Source organism: Platalea leucorodia (assembly GCF_965183815.1).
Source record: "Platalea leucorodia genome assembly, chromosome: 2".
Lineage (NCBI taxonomy): Eukaryota > Metazoa > Chordata > Aves > Pelecaniformes > Threskiornithidae > Platalea > Platalea leucorodia.
This window is the reverse complement of record NC_138824.1, coordinates 75,613,559-75,632,335: the sequence shown is the minus strand read 5'-3', so window position 1 is coordinate 75,632,335 and position 18,777 is coordinate 75,613,559. Positions and strand designations below refer to the sequence as shown.

Sequence of the window (18,777 nt, the reverse complement as noted above, 5' to 3'; positions counted from 1 at the left end):
CCCTCTACAGACCTAAGCTTGCTTAAGCATGAAAGAGAAACAGCCTAGTGTCAGATCTGGAGAAAAGGAAAAAGTAAGCCTATTCAGCCTGATTCTTGGAGGAGTGGGAAAGGATGATGGCATTGCTACCCAAGGTTATTTATGTTCCCTTACCATAACCCAGATAGATAACATCCCAGTATAGGTTGGCATGAGCCAGGACAAGCAGTTACACCAGCAGACCTGTGTGGAAGGAGCTAAGAGGGGCAGGGATGCGAGGGGAGAGCAGCCACCCCTCAGGGTGATCAGAAACCAGGTTAGCTGTGACTGACCTGGCCCTAAAACTGCACAACTGGTGGAAGGGGCAGCCCTTGCTTCTTGCGTCTCCTCCAACCCAGCTGCCTGCTCCTGCTGCCTCCCCTCCGCCAGCTCTGCTGCCTCTGCTGCCAGAAGGGAGGAGTGACTCACTGATCCGTGCAAAGGCTATCTCCAAAGAAAGAGAAAAAGGAGAAAAAAAAGTTGATTGAAGCTGGATATGACAGCTGCTCAAGCATTCCACATGGGTGCTAGGACTGACACGGGGGAAAAAGCATAAAACTTCTGGGGAAAAGGAAGGTAGTGTTTGCAGAAGTATGTGTTATGGATAATTCTCATGTCTAGAGCAAAAGATGTTGTATTCTGGATAACTCAAAGTTATTCTTGCCTGGAGCTTGGAAATATTATTCCCTTCTTCTTTGTTTTATTTCCATTGACTCTGCAAGGTTTTTGTCCTTGAAGTACTACAAAGGAGAGACGCTATCAACCTCTCTGTGTTACCTCAGAGGGTGTGGAGCAGAATATTTGCTGAGGTGTTTTCGTGGTAATACCAAAGCTTATTACAAACATACTTCTTCACACTGGAGGTTTTTATTTTGGTGGTTTTGAAATGGTAAGCAGCTATTCTCAGAAAATGCATGCTCTTTTCAGGAAATGTAGCCAATGGGAGAGTTGTTTTGCCAACACATAATGATTCCCTGGTATTGAAATCTGGCCATGAATTAAAAGTTGATTTCATATACAAAATATCTAGACAGTGTACTGACAAACAGTCCTACTGGAAGGGATTTTTTTCAGATCTCTAAGTATATATTTGATATTGGCTTATGGAAAGAAGCTCCTGCACAGCAGACTAGGACACGCTGGTTGCATTCTCAGTTTTAAATGAAACCTTTGATATTTGCCATAAAATAGCACAGAAGGCCTTAATCTTTTTTTAAAACTCATTGATAGCAGGTAAAATTTAAAAGACTGAAGGTTACAAGCCAGTTCACATCTCTTGACAATTACATCCACGAGAGGACAGGAGAAGCCACAGCCGCACCAACAATGACCAAGTAGCCCATCTCAGTTCTGGGCCACTGTGGGAACTGAGGTATCATCAGTGCTGAGCTATTTCAGTCCAAAAGCAGGCTAATTGGATTTGGAGGTTCATTACTATAGCAACTAAAACAAAAAGTCTGTTCTACAGATATTATGGCTGTAGGAGTGCCTGTAATTAAGGTAGCCCTGTTTCAGCAAACCCTTGGCTTTCTGAACAGCCTCTTCTTCACTGAAGCTTGTGTTGATTCTCTCTCCAGAATGAATATATTGGGAATGTGATGGCTTCTTTTTTTATTTTATAAGATGAAGAAAGTACACTTTCACATTAAAAAACAAATAAATTAGGGAGGCTAAGGGAAGCAAGATTTAGGGGTGTAAAGATATGAGCAACGTAGCTAATTTGAAACTAAATTGAATTTGGTAGAGTTTGGCTAGCTTGGAGAAAATTTTTTGAAAAAATAAATTACACTTGCTTGTGAACAGTAAGCTGTTCATATAGAAAAGAAATTCTGCAAGTCAAGAGGGAAGCAGCTCAAGAGGAGTGCTGGTGCATGTTTTAGTCAGGGTACATGGCTAATAAAATATTCTGAAGAAGGCTGCCAGCAAAAGATCGCTGGGCCTTTTTTTATCCTCACTGGTGCTCTTTCCTATGCATGTGTGTGTCCTTGATCATCAAATTATATACGTGATTCGATATCTTAACTTTTAAGCTACCCAGCCCAAGATGCATTGGGAATGTGCAAGTCCAGAGCTGAGAAACTGGAAACAAATGATAGCTCCATATACTTTGCAGAACTATACCAGTTTAAATCAGTTGTGGACCCAGCATCTTTTCTAGGAAGACTCATGCTCCTAGCTTGCTCTGAAGTACATTTTCATTTTGTCTCCTTATAAAAGCCTTGCTGACTTTTATCTTCTTGAATAGCTTGACTCTGTATTACTTCCAAAAAGCTCTTTATGTGAGTTTCATTCCTGATGGAAAGTGTCAATATGAGGACACTGTAATGTGTGTGTCACATATGTGCCATATATTTTGAGGTTTTAAATGAGGTATAAGTCACAGTGTAGATATAAGCCACTGTAAGGAGTAAATGTCACCCAAGAAGAAAAAGAAACATATCAGCAATTCACAAAATATAGCAATGAAATTTAGTATAAAAATCTGTTCACCAGGGAGCAAGAGGAAAATACATCTGAAAGTATATATAATAGGAATGAGGGTATTCTAAACCATCTTCTCTTCTGTCCATAAAAGATGAATCTTCAAATGCTCATTGTGAGCTCTTCTGTCCCCATGAGGCAGAGGGATTTTACCTGGGCCTGTCCCCTTGTTCCTGGTCTCCGTGGAGAGAAGAAAACATACTTAGCTGTGAACAGGATCAAGGCTGACTTCATCAATCCTCAAAAAGAGATACGGGAAGCATTTCCACATTTTTTTTTTGCCAAATATCAGCCCCAGAGTGAAACTGGTGTGGCCATGTCATTTTCCCACCATTTCTCCACAGATCTCTAAACGGGCCTATGAAGCTGACAAAATCATGTTTCCTTTCAACCTATGTGAAGGCATACCAGTAGATACTAGAAATGATGACAGAAGAGGTTCCCAAAGTAGTTGTTCAGTGGGGTAAAAACAAAGTCTTCTCATAGCAACAAGGGAGGATATCAGAGGACTTTGTCTCCCTGCAGTCAGAAACCTGGGTGATGGGCACCTAAACTCAGGAAGAGGAGGAGGGAAGTGGCACCTAATTTCCAGCAAGCATATGAGGAAATTTTGTCTGTATCTATTATTGTATTTGCTATTCTAAAAAAATTAAGCCTCTCCAGTCAATAATCTGGAGGAAATTTTACCCATGGGAAGCTGAGATAACCTTTCTCACTCTGGGAGCTGGCTATGGATCCCACCTCTCTTGTCTTGCTGCCACCACCTCCAAAGGTTACTTTTCTGACAAGTTAATGGCAGCTTATTTCTTTTCAAGCCCTGTGCCTGCTGAACAGAAAATATGAAATATTATACAGCAAAGCACTACTTGCATATTTCGAAAACCCAGAGCATGCTATGTCTGTAGGAATTGTGCTAAAATGGTAGCATATTTAAATAACATCCTACCCAGTGGTGCAATTAGCAGAGTCGCACATGGGCATTTCTGTTGCTTTACATGGACTACCTCCTTTTGGTATTGCTGTTACGTCCCAGTGCTCTGGCAGCTTGATCTGTGGAGCCATTCAAGGGGCTGTCCTGTGATGAGCTGATATTTTGACAGTAATGGGAGCTGCTGGTAGTGAAACTGAAACAGTGTTCTTACCCTGGAATTTTGCTTATTTTGATTAACCAGTACACAAGAGCTACTGGGGTGTTTGTTGAATTTAACAAGTTAAAGGATCACCAGACTAGGCCACACACTTCTCTTCTGGAAGTTGAAAGTAGCTAAGCCAGACTGCTCAGTTTCCAAGACCAAATTTCTTTTTTATTTTACTCTTCCACCTGTGAGAGAGAAAGCATCTCTTGGAAAGCTGAAGTCTTCTTTCCCTGTTTCTTCTAGTACAATAGGTTAAAGCTACATGGTTAAGAAATGGCACCATGAAATGCCTTTTTTTACAATAGCTCTTTGAGAAGACAATGTTCAAACCATCTCGAGGAAGAAAAAAAAAGCATGAATTACTAATATTTGCCCAATGTGAATTTCTGTTTATGTCGTGAACACCGATGCAGAGCTCTTTTTTCACTGAATAGGCTGGAGGATGACACACAGAGGCTGTTCACAAAGGCTAACATTAGGCGCAGGAAGCTAAGCTCTTTAGACTGCCTTTAAAGTTAATGGCAGTAGAATGGATGACTCCGAGAAGGAGCAGCTGAATTTAAGTGCTCTCACTTGCCTGTTGGAAGGCCATAGACAAACTAGTCTAACTCAAGTTGTGAGTGTATCTTTTAATGACCGTACCTAAACCGTATGTCTTTAAATATGCTTTAAATGGCAGTGCACTCACACACTTTGCCAGGTGGATGTGTTGCATCTGTCTTTTTCTTCAATGGCATATCACAAGCATCAGCTTGAACAGTAAATCTGTGCTAGAGTTAGCCATGGTTTATTATTTTATTAATAGTCTATGAAAGATCAGTGATCTGAAAAAGTGCCACAAAATTATTCAGACTAATAAAGGACAGAGGAGAAGACTGGGGGGGAACTTGTAAGCTGCACAACAGGCAACAGCCAACATTTTGGTCCACAGTCACATAAGTAAAATAGTTTGAAGGATTAGGAGCCAAAATTCTGCAAATTGTCACCATAACCACAGCTGGAATTCAGGGTCAACCAGTGCCGTAGCTACGATTGCACATACTATGATTTTCTGTGCATTAATGAATTTAATATTTAATATTAAATATTTAATTCCTGTGAATCTTGGCTGCTAATGCAGAATGGGGGAGATTCTGGAGTGCTTGTAGTGTAGAAGCCAGAGAGGTCATCAAGTGCATAAGGGCAGGAGCACAGCATAAATAGGAGATGCTGTGCTTACTGCATTTATGATGACTGTCTCTCATTGTACGCCTCAATATGCAATTGGCTGGTACACGCCTTATTTACCTGTGGGTTTTTGTTTGTTTTTGTTTTCCTAGAAGGCCTTTTAAAGTAAGCATCTTATGGTTCTGAATAGCATGCTGTGTTCTGTCACCATGCACGTCTGAGCAAAACTTGCATCCCAGCCCTTGTGTTAGTCCCAGACAATGTAGGAAAATTCTGTTAGCAGGAGTCATGTTCTGTTGATGAAGGCTTGTGTGCTTCCACACATACCCAGTTTGTAGACTGATAAACCCCAGGTTTGTGTTAGCAGCTGAGAAGCTCTTTTGCATTTTCCACTCACAGTGTTGTCATGTAACGGCCACAGTTTTGAGCTCAGCTGGTCAGAATTTCCAGAAGTTCATTCCCCCTCCCTTGGCAGCCCTGTTTTTATTGAGAAGGACTTTTGTTTTGACCAGAAGATGTGGAAGCAGATGAGCAGAGATTGCCGAGAAAGATGAGTTGATTGTGGGACACCTTACTTTGGGGAGAGGACCACAGGAGAAGGGAGATACCAAGCTTGTCTCTGAAGACTGGACCAGCTGCAGCCACTGTTTATTAGTGTCAGCAAGGACAGTGCAGTGACGAAAGGGAAGGAGGCTCCAGTCAGTACTGATTTATGTCTTCTCCTCCTCACAGTTCATGTTTTTTCTCTCCTGGGTTTTGCTCTACTTCATTTCCACCTGCCACCTTGCTGACACAGCTTTTCTAGCTCTGCAATGCAGCATCTATCAGATAGTAGATATTTGCCTCATTAAGAGCACTTTCTGATAAACAACATCTCTGTTGCATTGTCCAGGTGCTCAGAAGCATACTCAGTTCTTTCATGAGCAGGACAACATTTCTCCTTGCTGCTGTGCAGATGCCAAAGTATAACTCTGTGAGGCAGAACAGCGGCCAATAGGCCAAATTCCTCAGTGCCTCCTGCAGAGATACGGCAGCCAGAGAACAATGCACCTGTGTGGAGCTTTTGCAACATGTTTTTGAGCATGAATATGTGACTACTGAGGATCATTTTTTATTATCTTGTCTAGGAACCATTCTTTGTTCCTTGCTAGAGAAGTAACTCTTCCTGCTGGTATCTTCAGATACTGCATAGATGGGTGGCAAATGGGAACAGGCAAGGCAATCCTGTCTGTAGTCCTCTTTCCACCATGAACTGCAGGTTCTCAGCAACCTGCTGTGCTGGGAGGAGTTGCAGCTTTCCCTAGAATGGATCCCCTGCTTGTGTTTCTAACACAAAAAAAAAAGAAAGTGAAAGCATGATAGAAAACTGCTTTGGCATAAGTAATAAAAGAAAGTTGACTCTGACTTATGATTTCTGCTGAAGTGAAGCTGTAGTTGTCCAGAATAATTTCAAGATGATGAGTTACAGTGGAATGCAGAAAAAGTGGTAGTTGGTAGGTGACCTCCATTTCATCTTAATCAGATCTAAATCAAACCTAAGTGATACAGCCTATGCAGGAGCCCAAACATTGCATTTTCCTGTATTCAGCTGATCAGTGAATATCTCGGAAGTTACCATCCCTCATCATTCACTGCAATATCTGTCCATTCTTTTTGCTTCTGAATTTTCCTTCCATAGTAGACCAAAATTCCCCTTTCATGCTTTTTGTGTCTTAGTGATACAGACACAGAAGAAATGTGCAACCAGAGTCAACTGGGCTGGCATGACAAGCAAAGGAAGGGAACTCCAGACGTCAAAAAGAAAGGTGTGCTAATAGTGTGAAGAAACAGATGGACAGAAATGGGAAAGTTGACTCGAAGGGGGAAACTCGGGGGAGTGTGAACACTCAGGGGCTGTGTCAGGCTCTCCTAATGCTGGGGCTCCTTGGGGCTTATGTGTCAGAAAGCTCTCCAAGAGCCACCGGGTGCCTGTCCTTCAGGTCCTCTGTCTGCAGTTACCACGACCAAGCGAGCAGAGGTTGCACAGTGCAGGAACAGGCACTGAACTGTACAGGTGCTCGGTGGTGTTGTGTGTGGTCAGCCAGCATAGCTTTGCGGGATTTGTATGGCCTTATTGAGGAGCAGCCCGAAAAACATCGTACCAACTTCTCTGTTACTGAAAAGATGCTGCACCAGGCAGATACATGTTTGAAAGAAAGCAATTAGGCAAAGCAGCAATTGTAGCACCATCATATATGTATCTATTCATATGTGAATAATGGCATAAGTTACTCTAGCTGTCTTTTGGGAAATTATGCTCCTTTTATATTTTATTAGCTAATAACTTTCTGACAACTGAGTCATCAAATTACTAGAAAATAATAGTGAAATATTTTTAACAGTGAATATTTTAGCCAGTGTCTGACAATTATGTACTCACTTGCTTTCGTTGGAAAGATTATTTAGGTAAGAACAAGAACATATCCACTAGAAGAAGGAAATGCAGGCATGTCTGTCATCCTAGAAGTACCTGAAAGCAAGGGGAAGTATAGGAGAAGGAGAGCTAAAATGGGATAGAGTTAGAAAATAGAGTATTTCAGTAGCATTAGCTGCAGATATTCTACATGTAGATTCTATTCCACATTTTTGTTCTTCGTGGTATACAGCAAATCAAAGGAAGAGTTAGTTTTGAAAACATACTATTAAACTCAAAAGCATAATGACCACTATTGTCAATTATTAGGTACTTGAATAATTTGAAGTTTAGTGGCAGACAAACCGAAAAGGTAAGAAGTAACATATATAAATATTAATTTTGGCATATGCTTCAGTTTGCTTGTTTTTATTGCACATATTTATTCTTTTTGCTCATACCTATCCCATACAGAAAACCTGTTGCCATCGTTGTTTCTGAAAAGCGGTTCAAGTTCATTGCTAGTTCAAGTTCAGGTTTGGTTATTTGCTTGCATTATTAAACACTGGTCTTTATTAAGACATTTAAAAAAATGGCTTGCGTAGGTTATTTGTGCATGCTTTGAAATATTCTAGAAACTAACCATTGTCCTTAGCTTCTAGATGTGTAATTCTTCAGTACACTGCTAAAAAAAATTAAATACTCAGACCACAGGACAAAGAAGAAACTGGGTTTCTGTTCAGGGCCCTGCCGCTGAGTCAGCACATGACTTGGAGCCGTGTTTTGGCACTCTTCTCGAGTGGTACGGCACCTCAGTCAGCACAGCGTCGTGCCAGTGAGGCTGCCTCCCTGGCAAAGAGCCGCCATGCACGAATAAGCACGAACAAGGACTTTGGCAATTCATGTTTCTGCCCCATGAGCAAAAAGAAGTTTGGGGTTTGATTTGTTTATTTGTTTTCCTTTCCAAAGCATGTTCTGATCTTTTGATGGCAAATGCTTTACAAATACTGAATATGATGACATGCTTCCCAAGTAGAGCAAGTAAATAAGCTTAGTAATGATAGCCTTGGCCTAGTATGCCATTACTCTGGGCACTGTACATTCATAATGAAGGATAGCAGTTGCTCTGCAAAACTACAAAATTAAGGGAGGGGAGATCATACAGATGTAGCAAAAAGTTAATTCCCAGGAAGGATGGGATTGCTGAAAAGCACTTGCCTTGGCACACTGGTTATCTAACCACCATTGTAGTTGGCAATGCAGAAAAGGACAATTTCGAGGTCAGATGAGGGGAGAGATTAAAATTTAGCTCAGTGAATGTTCTCAGGGGCCTGCTTTCCTTGCATATATAATGTCATTAGCAAAACCCAGGAGAGTCAATAATGTTGTCACAGTCCACACAGGTGGTGAAGAAGTGGTAGGACCTTACACTGTGCCACAAAATACTGCAGCTAATGAAAGTCCAATGCCTTCTGTACCAAGATGAATATTTTGTATTAAAAGGGACTCCTTCATTGGCAGCGTGAGTGGCTGCCTCCTAAGCAGCTGATCATGCTTTCCCTAATCTGTTTCCTTGATGAGCTGCCTGGAGAAGCAGAGCAACAGCAGTCAGCACAAAGCTTTGCCTAGGTCTTTACTCCATTCGTTGTTACACTAGTTACTAATAAGTTAGGTCAACCAGGTTTTGTGCATCCGAGCAATTACAGTGCTGTTCATGTGGTTTTATATAGCTGTTAGGCCACAAGAGGAATGACCTGAACAACTCTCTTCTTTTACAGGAGTTAATAACTTTTGCATTTCCTTACCACCTCCAGGTGCAGGACATCAGTGAAATTAAACAAAATTGCAGAGCTCCTAAAGGTCTATAGGGAGCTCAAGAAATTGTCCAGTGTTATTCATGGGTCAGTGTTGTTGAAATGGTATGACTTTACAGCCTTTTTGAAAAAATGTATTTACGCTACCTTAAAACTGGAATCTAAGCTTTCGGGGTTTGTTTTTTTTTTTAATGGAAAAGGCCACTGAGTAATTTATATAAATTCACTAAGACAATTTCAGAGGACTAGTACTGTCTAGGTTCAAAATATATAAGGATTATTAAAGCCCTGTATTGTGTAAAACTGAAGGGAACTGAAGGAACTGTTCTCCTGTAAAGGACTTTAATAAGAGCCCTGATTGTCTTTTGTTATTTAGCTTGCTGTTGTGCCTGCAGGCCTTCCTAAACTCTTATTGTACAGACACACTATAAAGAGGCATTATAGCTCACAGCCTTGGTTGTGACAGGATGAAACAGTTTGGTGAACATCACTGATGGACCGGGGAAAAGAGTAGCAGGAGGTCTCTTATTGCAGAGCCTGTTTACCCAATAGTTTAATGTTCTTGTCAGAAAGGCTTTCTTTAGCATGTGTGAACAACTGTACATCTTTAATTTTCCTTTCTTTTAAAGGCTGTTTCTTTCATGGGAATAGGTGGGGGAAGCCATGTGCAAGGAAGGGGGTGGCTGTTCCTTCCCATGGAGCACAGGGGAGCAGCCATCGGGCCACGAGGTGGGAGGGCAGAGGGGAGTGGGGAAAACACAGAGAGGACCTGGACCTCCCATCCTCAGCTGTGGTGGCCAAAACCATCCTGGGGACCGGGCATCTGTGCAGATGTTGCCACAGCTTGGGAAATCTGGGAGTTTGCTGAAATTAAACCTGACAGTAAGGACTCACCCTGCAAGGAAACTGTGAGCAAAGGGAGCATGCTTTGTACAGCCTTTGTCTGTCTTTCTTCTGGACTTAGTCACTGGAGGTTGCTCAGTACTGTCTGACTTTCTAAAGTTGAAATGCCTTTTGGTCTTTCTTGGAAAATTCACTTTATGGAAGAGGTTCAGGCATGTCTGCCTCAGAGCTCTAGTGTACTGGATCTGGCTGGGGTGGAATTAACAACATCTAGATGACTTGGAGTCCCACCACGACGTGTAGTAAACCAGAAAAGAGAATAACATCTGTGCTAGGGACTCACAGTTTCTTGCTTAAAACATAGCTAATGCTGAAAAAAACAAAAGCCTGGCATGCAATATGTATACTTTCTGAAAGGCTAAAACAGGTGGATGAGGTCACAATATTCTTTCTTTTTCCCCTTTGCAGAGTTTCTAAAGAATTTGGATAGTTTGTGTGGGGATACCTACTGCTGTTGTGTGTGGGGGTACCACTTGTTTTCACTTCATAACCTTGGTCATGGCTGTCATGCAAGGCAAGGCAACCAATGAAGCAGTGCTATGAGAGTCAGGGGGTGAAAGCTGAACAACTGCAACAGGAGAAGAATGTTCAGATCTGATGTGTTTAAAGTTATTGGGGGATTTAAATACTCCTTTTTATTTTAATTAATTCATTTTGTAGTGTTCTAGTGAAGGTCAATGGCTGACTAATGCTTTGGACAAAGGATGCTTTTGTTAGAGACATGTTTTCTCAGAAATAAAACCATACCAGTGTTAAATATATTTTGAGACGCTGACTGCCCCTTGACCAACATCGCTGGCGCAGGCAGACTGCCGACCCCCTGCCACCCTGCCCCCTGACCGATGTCAGCAGCGTAGGCAGCATGCCACCCACAGTATCCATGTCAGGTATGATCCTCTCAAATCACACTGCCATTGCTGGAGCCAAGGGGCAGTGCGACTCTTACCCACATTCAAAAGCCATTGACGTGACCGGTTGTTGCTGCCAGGTGACCCAGGCACCAAGTATTCCTGGATGTCCACCAGAGCCACGGCATCACTTATGATGCCATGGTTGCAATCAGTGATCAAATGAGTCGTCGTATGGGTATGCTGTTACTTGCCTTTCCTACTGCCTCAATAAAGCTTTGTTTTATAATGTGTTGTCAGACTGCATCACTGTTCGGACCTCAGACACTCAGCAGATAATCTGGAAAAAAACACAGGGCAGTGTATTTGGCATCAGAAACACAAGGAAACATTGTGGTGCCCGATGTGGCTTCTTCTCTCCCCATTTCATTTCCAGCTGCCATGATCTGATCATCTCTGCTGAAGAGCTGTAACCCCTCTTCCTAAATGGTAGCAGTATCAAAACCAGTAGGATTGGGAGCATTCCTCATATTTGCTCTGTGAAGAATCAATAGTTTAAAAATAGAAATGAAGGAAGGAAGGAGAAAGAAGGAACCTTCTGAGACCAGCTTCATCCATAATTTTCAAAAGCTTGGTTTATTTTTAGAATCTTTACTTTCCTGGTGACATTATCACAGGAGTCCTTGCTGATGTCTATAAGTGTGTTTTTATATCATTGTAACTGACTTAACTCTGTTTTTGTTCATCTCCTCTTCTCTCCCAGTGGAGTTTTTATACTGTGATTTGGCTTCCATGAAGTCTATACGGCAATTTGTGCAGCGGTTTAGAGCAAAGAATTGTCCACTCCATGTCCTGGTGAATAATGGTGAGTTCTATTTTTTTCTTCACATATCTGCAGGGGAAGATGTGACAAATGGGGCTCTTGTCTACCACTTCACATTCCAAATCGATTATCTGAACCATACAGCAGGTTACAATACGGCTGCATTAACAGGGATGTCTTTCTAGGAGTGAAAATGCATTTTTTTGAGAGATTGTCAGCTGAGCAGACTAAACACTTCAGTGCCACCCCTGCTCGTGATGTTATTGCAAGTCTTGTTGCTTTGCTGTGTTTTTTAGCTGTCCAGCACTAAAAATCATGCGACTTCACAAGAATCTGAGCATCCCTAATAAAAAAGAAAAAAAGGAAAGGAAAGCTGTACTTTATGTTTGTAGAAAACCCATCCTTTCACCTTTATTTACTTTCTCTCCCCTTATATTTTCCCTGTATGAACACATGTGTTTACTGTGGCTGCCTGGTGAGCTGGGTTGGGGAGTTAATCCATCTGAAATAAAATCTAGCAACTTATCCAGCGACATCAGAGCAGTCACTGCTTAGATCAAGGTGCTTCTGGAAAGTTGTCCATAAAGCTGTGTCCTCAGTGGTCAGCGAACAAATTAAAAGGACAACATTTATCTTGCATTCATAAAATTACCAGATTGATCTCATTACTCTTAGGGATTTTAACTTCTGTTATTCACATACTTGCCATCTAATTATGTTTTCTAGCCACAGTATTTTTGGAAAGCAGCCCGTACAATAATTTTCCTCCAAAAACCCTGCATGCTCTGTATGTGCTTTCCTAAAGGGGAATTTTCACCTGTCTATTTAACTAGGGGAAAAACCCGCCAGCAACAATTTAGGCTTCTTTTAGAAGTTTCTGCTGTTATATGCTGCTGTTCTTGTTTTCCCAATTATTTGCATGTCTTTTTATTAAGACATCCCAAAGAACATTTTCTGTTTTCCTGTGCACCCTTCAGTCCTAGTGAGGGCAAACGTACTGTAAATAAATGAGTTTGTTACATTCATTGATGCCTTAAACAGCTCTCAGTAACACAAGCAAATATTGCAATAAAAATTCAAGAGTATTTTATTTCCTGATTGATATGGCACATTAATGAAATGTTCAATTAAATGTTCATTTTTATTTGATTAGTCAAAAAAGCCTACCATTATTATTTTAATTGTGCAGTAATTAAAGGTAGTGGATATTTAGTCCTGGTTACAAAATCTTTCATTTTACATGCCTACTTTTAAAGATGCAGAGTGCAAACTGTTACACAGATGGGAACAACAGTATTTGAAAACCACAGCATTTTGTGGAAAAAAAGTTTTTTAGATCTATGCACCCATCAGGCATCTCCTGCCCTCCACCGGTTGTCTGCACAAGTAAAGCCAGGGCTGTGCAGCAGGGGCTTGGGGGCAGCTTGGGGGAGAAACGATGGGTCTGAAGCAACAGCACAGCTGGGAAGCCCTCCTGAATATAGGATTTTGTTCTGCCCTAGCTGCTGCTGAAGCAGGATGGATGAAAATTGCAGTTAAGTATGCCTTCTTAATCAAGAAACAAAGTTATATGAAAATAGATCTCCTAATGTGCCTAATATGATCCGAGACCAAAGAGTGCAGGCCCAAAGGTTCTTTTAAGAAAGAAGCTTGAGACTAATATTTGCCTGAATCAGTCTATATTTTCGTGACCTGCAAGAAGGGCATTTGATTTCACTTACACTTGGTTACCAAATACAGTTGGCAAGAGAAATCTGTTGTTTGAGAAAATCCTGTTAGAAACTACAATAAAATGAATGGTCCAACTCTGCTTGTTGCTGAATCTTTAACAGAATCACAGAAGCAATCACGTCCAAAGCTGCTGTAAAGACTCCTGTATAATTAGGTTAGTCTCTGACCATTACCTGGCCAGTCCCCAGCCTCCACTTCTGAAAACTCTTTTCTGCTTTTTTTTTTCTGGTCCTTTTTTGCGCTCTTGTAAATAATCTGTAGCATTTAGTTTTGCTACTAGTTTTGTAGTGAAAGCCCAAGTGATTTCTTGGTGCAGAAGAGGAAAATGAACAGACCTAATGGAGGAGAAATGGCCTGATGCAAAAAACTTTGAACAGCTTCTCTTGGCTTTCCATCAGTGTGGAGCACATCCAAGACAAATGCTGATGTTTGGGCTAACTGGTAGGCCTTTCCTGTACCCTTTCCCTTTCTCTTTCATTTTTTTTTTGTCATTTTTTTCACTGTAATGCAATGCACTAAGGAGGAAGATTCAGTCCATCATGGACTGCAGGGCTGGAGGCCCTACTCATTGAAAAGCCTCATCACAGTTGCCAACTCCACTGCCTTCACCGTGTGATCCCCTGGACGCAAGCTCGGGTGCCCGGAGGAAGACAATACTTGCAATATTTAAATGTCTGTTGGGCATGTTGCCAGTGAGTGTGTACACTTTCTGTCAGAAAACTCTGTTGTCAATTAGATTTTGCATGACCATTAGATGTCTTGCAGGACATCTCATAATGACATGGTGAATTTTCTTATGTCTTAGTGTATGCATCTAGAATAGTAGGTTTCTTGGTATCACCTAGTACTTTCTTGTTTCTTACATATCTTGAAGCTCTAGCGTTCTTAATATGAAGAGGTATTTTTATTTTTTAGCATATGGTGAAGAGCCTGTGGGCCAGGCATCTGCACAATGCATTTATAGGCAGTCATATGCTTTTGAGAGTGACCCAAAGTCTGTTGGGGCTAATGGAAAGTTTCCATTAGGTTTTGAAAATCAGACTTTGTGTGGGTCCCATGACTTCTGAATCAGACCATCGGCAACCTAACAAGAATTTTCCTCTCTATCGTCATAGGGCCAGGTGTTTATTACCAAGGACTGCACCTTTTTATTACATTTAATGTAAAAATGCCAAGAACTGTTACAATGCATTTTTTGCACACTATATTAGTATTATTTAATTGCTTTATATAAAAATATTTTAAATTGATTGATATAATCATGTCTATACATTAGTGATCTTTCCACATCTTATCTCCATATCTCTGGTATGTATATGAAGGTATATGGTATTTGTTGTGGGCTTGTGTGAACCTATCAAAAAGCCAAACATTTCAAGATGAATTCAGGAAAGTTCTAACATTATACAAGAATGCAAACTGTGAAATTACATTGCAATATTATTAAAGATAGGTGATTTGGCATGAATTACTGTGCTGGGTAAATAATCAATACTACATGTCTGACCTAAGATCACTATGAAATTCAGCAGTTTTCCAGGTCACTGGTGATTTTTTTAAAAAATGTATCTCCATCACTTGCCTAACTCAAGGATCTAGTTGGAAATTAAATTAATACTAAACTCCTGAGTTTCAAAGTATTATCCTAGAGCTAGACACCCAGGTCCCACAAAAATTTCAGTAAGGTTTAGGTATCCAACTACTTCAGGCACTTTAAGAAGTCTTATGTGAACATTTAGGGTGTTCAAAATGGAGATTAGTGCGCTAGAGTCACCTCTTTTTGTTATAGCTGATTTTAGCATATACATTTAACTTTCTAATTTCTAATTTAAAAGGAAAAAATTGGTTGAATGCACACATTATTTCAGCTGACAAATAAAGGCCTGCTCCATTACTATGCTTTCTGCATCGGTAATGTGCATGCTCAGCTCTTAGTTTTTAGAATAAACAAAGCATATTAAAGATGTAAATGGAGTATTACATAAACTTTTTTTTGAAAAATATAATGTGCTAGTGCTAAAAAGAGAAAAATGCTATGACACAGAAAACAAATCCATTTTCTGTGAAAGAAAAAGTAAGCTAAGTAGCTGAACTATGAGCCACAGAAAAATGGATGCAGTACAAGCAGTTTAGAAAATTTAATCTGACAGAAGGTCAGAAGAATATGTCTTCTAGTCCACTAATTAGCAATTGGGTGCTTATTTTTTGTTTTTGTTTTTGAAAAGAACTGTGTCTTTGTACAGTTGAAAAGCATTTATCGAATTACAGCATGTACACTAGTGTAATTGTTTAATACATTCATTAAAATGGTGTTTCTGTTAAGATGCATTAGAAAGTCTGTTATCTTCCTGTGACTGCAAAAGGGACAGATAGTAAAACACTTCATTAAATTGGACAAGCAGTAGTCATTCATTGCTTCATGCCAGAGAGGTTTTTTCTAACTTGAATCAGTCGTTTTCTCTGTGTGCTAGAAATGTTTCTCAGCACCTTGTAGTTAATGCTTTTACTTATACATTGTTTACAGTACTTAATGATCTTAAAACCAAGAGAGCTAACACCAAAATCATATCATCTTTAGTGGTAACAGAATACCTATAGATAACAAACATGCATGGTCTAACTCATTAACAATGAAATACCATTTACCTTCTCTGTTGCAGTTCATTGAATGGTTTGTGATTTTGGCCACAGGTTAGCAGAGGAGGGGCAGAGAACGCTGAGGGCATTTAGTATATTCCTTGGCACACACACAAACACAAAAAAAGAACTTAGAGATTTCAGGATATTATTAGCCTATTGTAGACAGATTACAGTTAATATATTTCAGGTTGAAGCCTATCTAAGCCAATTTAAAATCAATATTTCTGAACTGCTGGCTAATTCAGATGTTCATATTTTGTACTTTGTGGATCATCTGAGAAACCTCAGTCTCTTGATAGAATGAATAAATCTCTATAAGCTTCCCTCTTTAGTTCCTAGGGCACGATAAAAGCTGTATCAGTAGGTAAGTTTGTGAAATACGTATATTTTTTTGTGTTACCTACACACAGTTCAGTCATGTGCAGTTCAGCCATAATCCTTTGCAGGAAGCCATTTGAGTAGTCCCATGGATGCTGTCATAGTTGATCACACACTATATTATTCTTGTGTCTGAGTATTTGCAGGATTAAATCTTCAGAAGAAGTGTGAGATTTGAAGGGTGGGAGCAAGTGGATATATCAAATACAAACAATTGTATAGGTACCTACCTAATCACAGGTGGTTTTGATTAGTTAGGTTTAACAATAGTTACTTACATTACGGCAGTGGGATCTACGAAATGATCCTGTCCCACTGGATTAGGTAAAAGCCAGCTCCCCTCTCTATAGCAGCTGCAGGCTACACAGATTGTAAGATGAAAAGGAGGGAAACCCCAGAGAAGTGGAAATTCACTGGAGAAGGCCTTGAGGGAAAGTTAGTGAGGAGGGTTGCTGTCGACTCCAGTGGAACTTGGATTTCATCAAAAATAATGCTTCTCCTCCAGACACACAGGAAGGCTGTGGTCAACTCAGGATCTGATATCTCATGAATCTCATTCCAGTGTGTTGATTACTGCATCATGTTTCATCTTTGTCCTTCCTCGAAGACAAATTAGAGCAATTCATAAGCAAAGCTGAGGTGGAAAAGGTGTAGAGGGACAGGGAGAAAGGGAGAGGAGGACAAGCAGAAGGGCAAGTGGCCCTTTACCTGTATGTAAAGGATGGTAGATACTAGACATCATGGGAGAGCTGAGCCTTTGGGAGATGTTTAGACCTGGAAAAGGTAATCTGAGGAGGTGGGGGGCTTGGCTTAAAATGGATATTCCATGGATGATGGGCAGAACTAGAAGATTCATAAGGACACTAACATGCAGCATTAATGTGTTCTAAAATGAGAAGGTACTCTCAGAGCCATATTTTTTGAAGAAGCTCAGTGCATGACATGCCATTTACTCAGATTTTTCAGAAGATGTCACCTTTATGAGAGAGGTGACTGGAAACTATGCGGAGGCTGGCTGATCACACACTGCTCTTTACAGGAATTAGGTGCCTCGGGTACTGGAAGTAACTTGTCTGGGCACATGTGTCAGAGCACCATGATACTGCTGACGGTATCCAACCCAGCTTGTTCAGAGCAACCAAGGATTGTGCAATGCCAACATTTACTTAGCGCCCAGATTTTTAGCAGCAGTCATCAACTAGAGATTTTATTATACTTGAATAGCATTGTTGTCTGCCAGAATGATATGTATCCTATATAAAAATATCAGATTTCTTATAAAAGGTTTATTTTTTATTAGAAGAACTAGGCTACTTCTGACTTTCAAACTGTAAGGATTTCATTCATGAAAATCCTGACTTTTTTTTGATACTATCTTTGTCTTTCTAATTATTTCCAAAGCTTTTTCTATGTCTGTGATATCAAACACTTTGTGAAAAGGGAAATATCTCAGGCTCCACATGCTGCAGGTTGTTGACCCATTTGCTTTTAAGTCCTGAATGTGAATGATTATCAGTGGAAGACAGATACAAAATTCAGCTATTGATGGATTAAGAAACCCAACCGGTTCTACTTAAGTGTGTGGAACATTTGCCACTGGCTTTTCTGAGAGGCAGGAGTGAGCCGTGTTTTATTCTTACCTAATCCTTTCATAGCTTTTAGGTAAAAATATTTTTTATACAAATTGCAAAACAAGATATTTTGCTTTTAACAGAACTTCCCGTTGAATTAGAAAGCTGTGAGTGACTTTGCTATTTTCTGATTGTGAGTGGGATAACTCACCATTGTGCCAACCAAACACTTACTGAGCATATTTTTAGGAAACAAAGGGGTTTTTTTTCCAACCAGACCCAATTATGAATTCTCTGATTTATTTTAGTGTGAAAACAAAATCTCAGTTGTGGATCATATTTTCTTTTTTTAACCGATGGATTTTCCAGGGAATTAGCCTGTGCTTTCTGCGTTCTCTATGTAGCAGCACGACATTGAATCAGAAAGTGAATCTGTTCTTAAGGAGGTATTGCAGCCTGTTCCGTTTTGTGCTGAACCTACCAAGACTTGGTTGCTGTTCTCATAGTCCTTGAATGTGGATTATCTGCATTTTTTTCTTTTTTGTCTTTAACCACTGATAAACTAAGAGATTGTCTTCAGTGGAAAGATGCATTGCTTTACCTTCTTTGGAACAGCTAATACAGTCCACTTCACCCTTGTGAGCATTATAGGTGAGTCTGGGAGCACTAGCAGTAGACATTACTCAATTTTCAGTTCTTTACTAGTTAGCCAAACTTTTTTAATGTTTGGGCTAAGAGTTTCTATGCCAAGCATTTGCCTAAGGCTCATCTGTTTTTATTTAATTTTTTGTAATGCCAGATAAAGGAATTCATCTGTTTCCAAGAATGATAAGAAAAACATCTTGGGGTGGTTCTCTTTTTTTTTTTAATGTAAA

General features: G+C 40.2%; 1 protein-coding gene across 1 annotated transcript in view; it reads left to right on the top strand.

The window, feature by feature from the left end:
- ZBED1 (zinc finger BED-type containing 1) overlaps positions 1-18,777 on the top strand; it is a 168,408-nt gene that overhangs the window by 95,846 nt on the left and 53,785 nt on the right. The window contains exon 4 of the mRNA XM_082304355.1: positions 11,523-11,624. Coding sequence (XP_082160481.1) covers positions 11,523-11,624 — 102 coding nt within the window. The remainder of the gene's footprint in view (positions 1-11,522; positions 11,625-18,777) is intronic.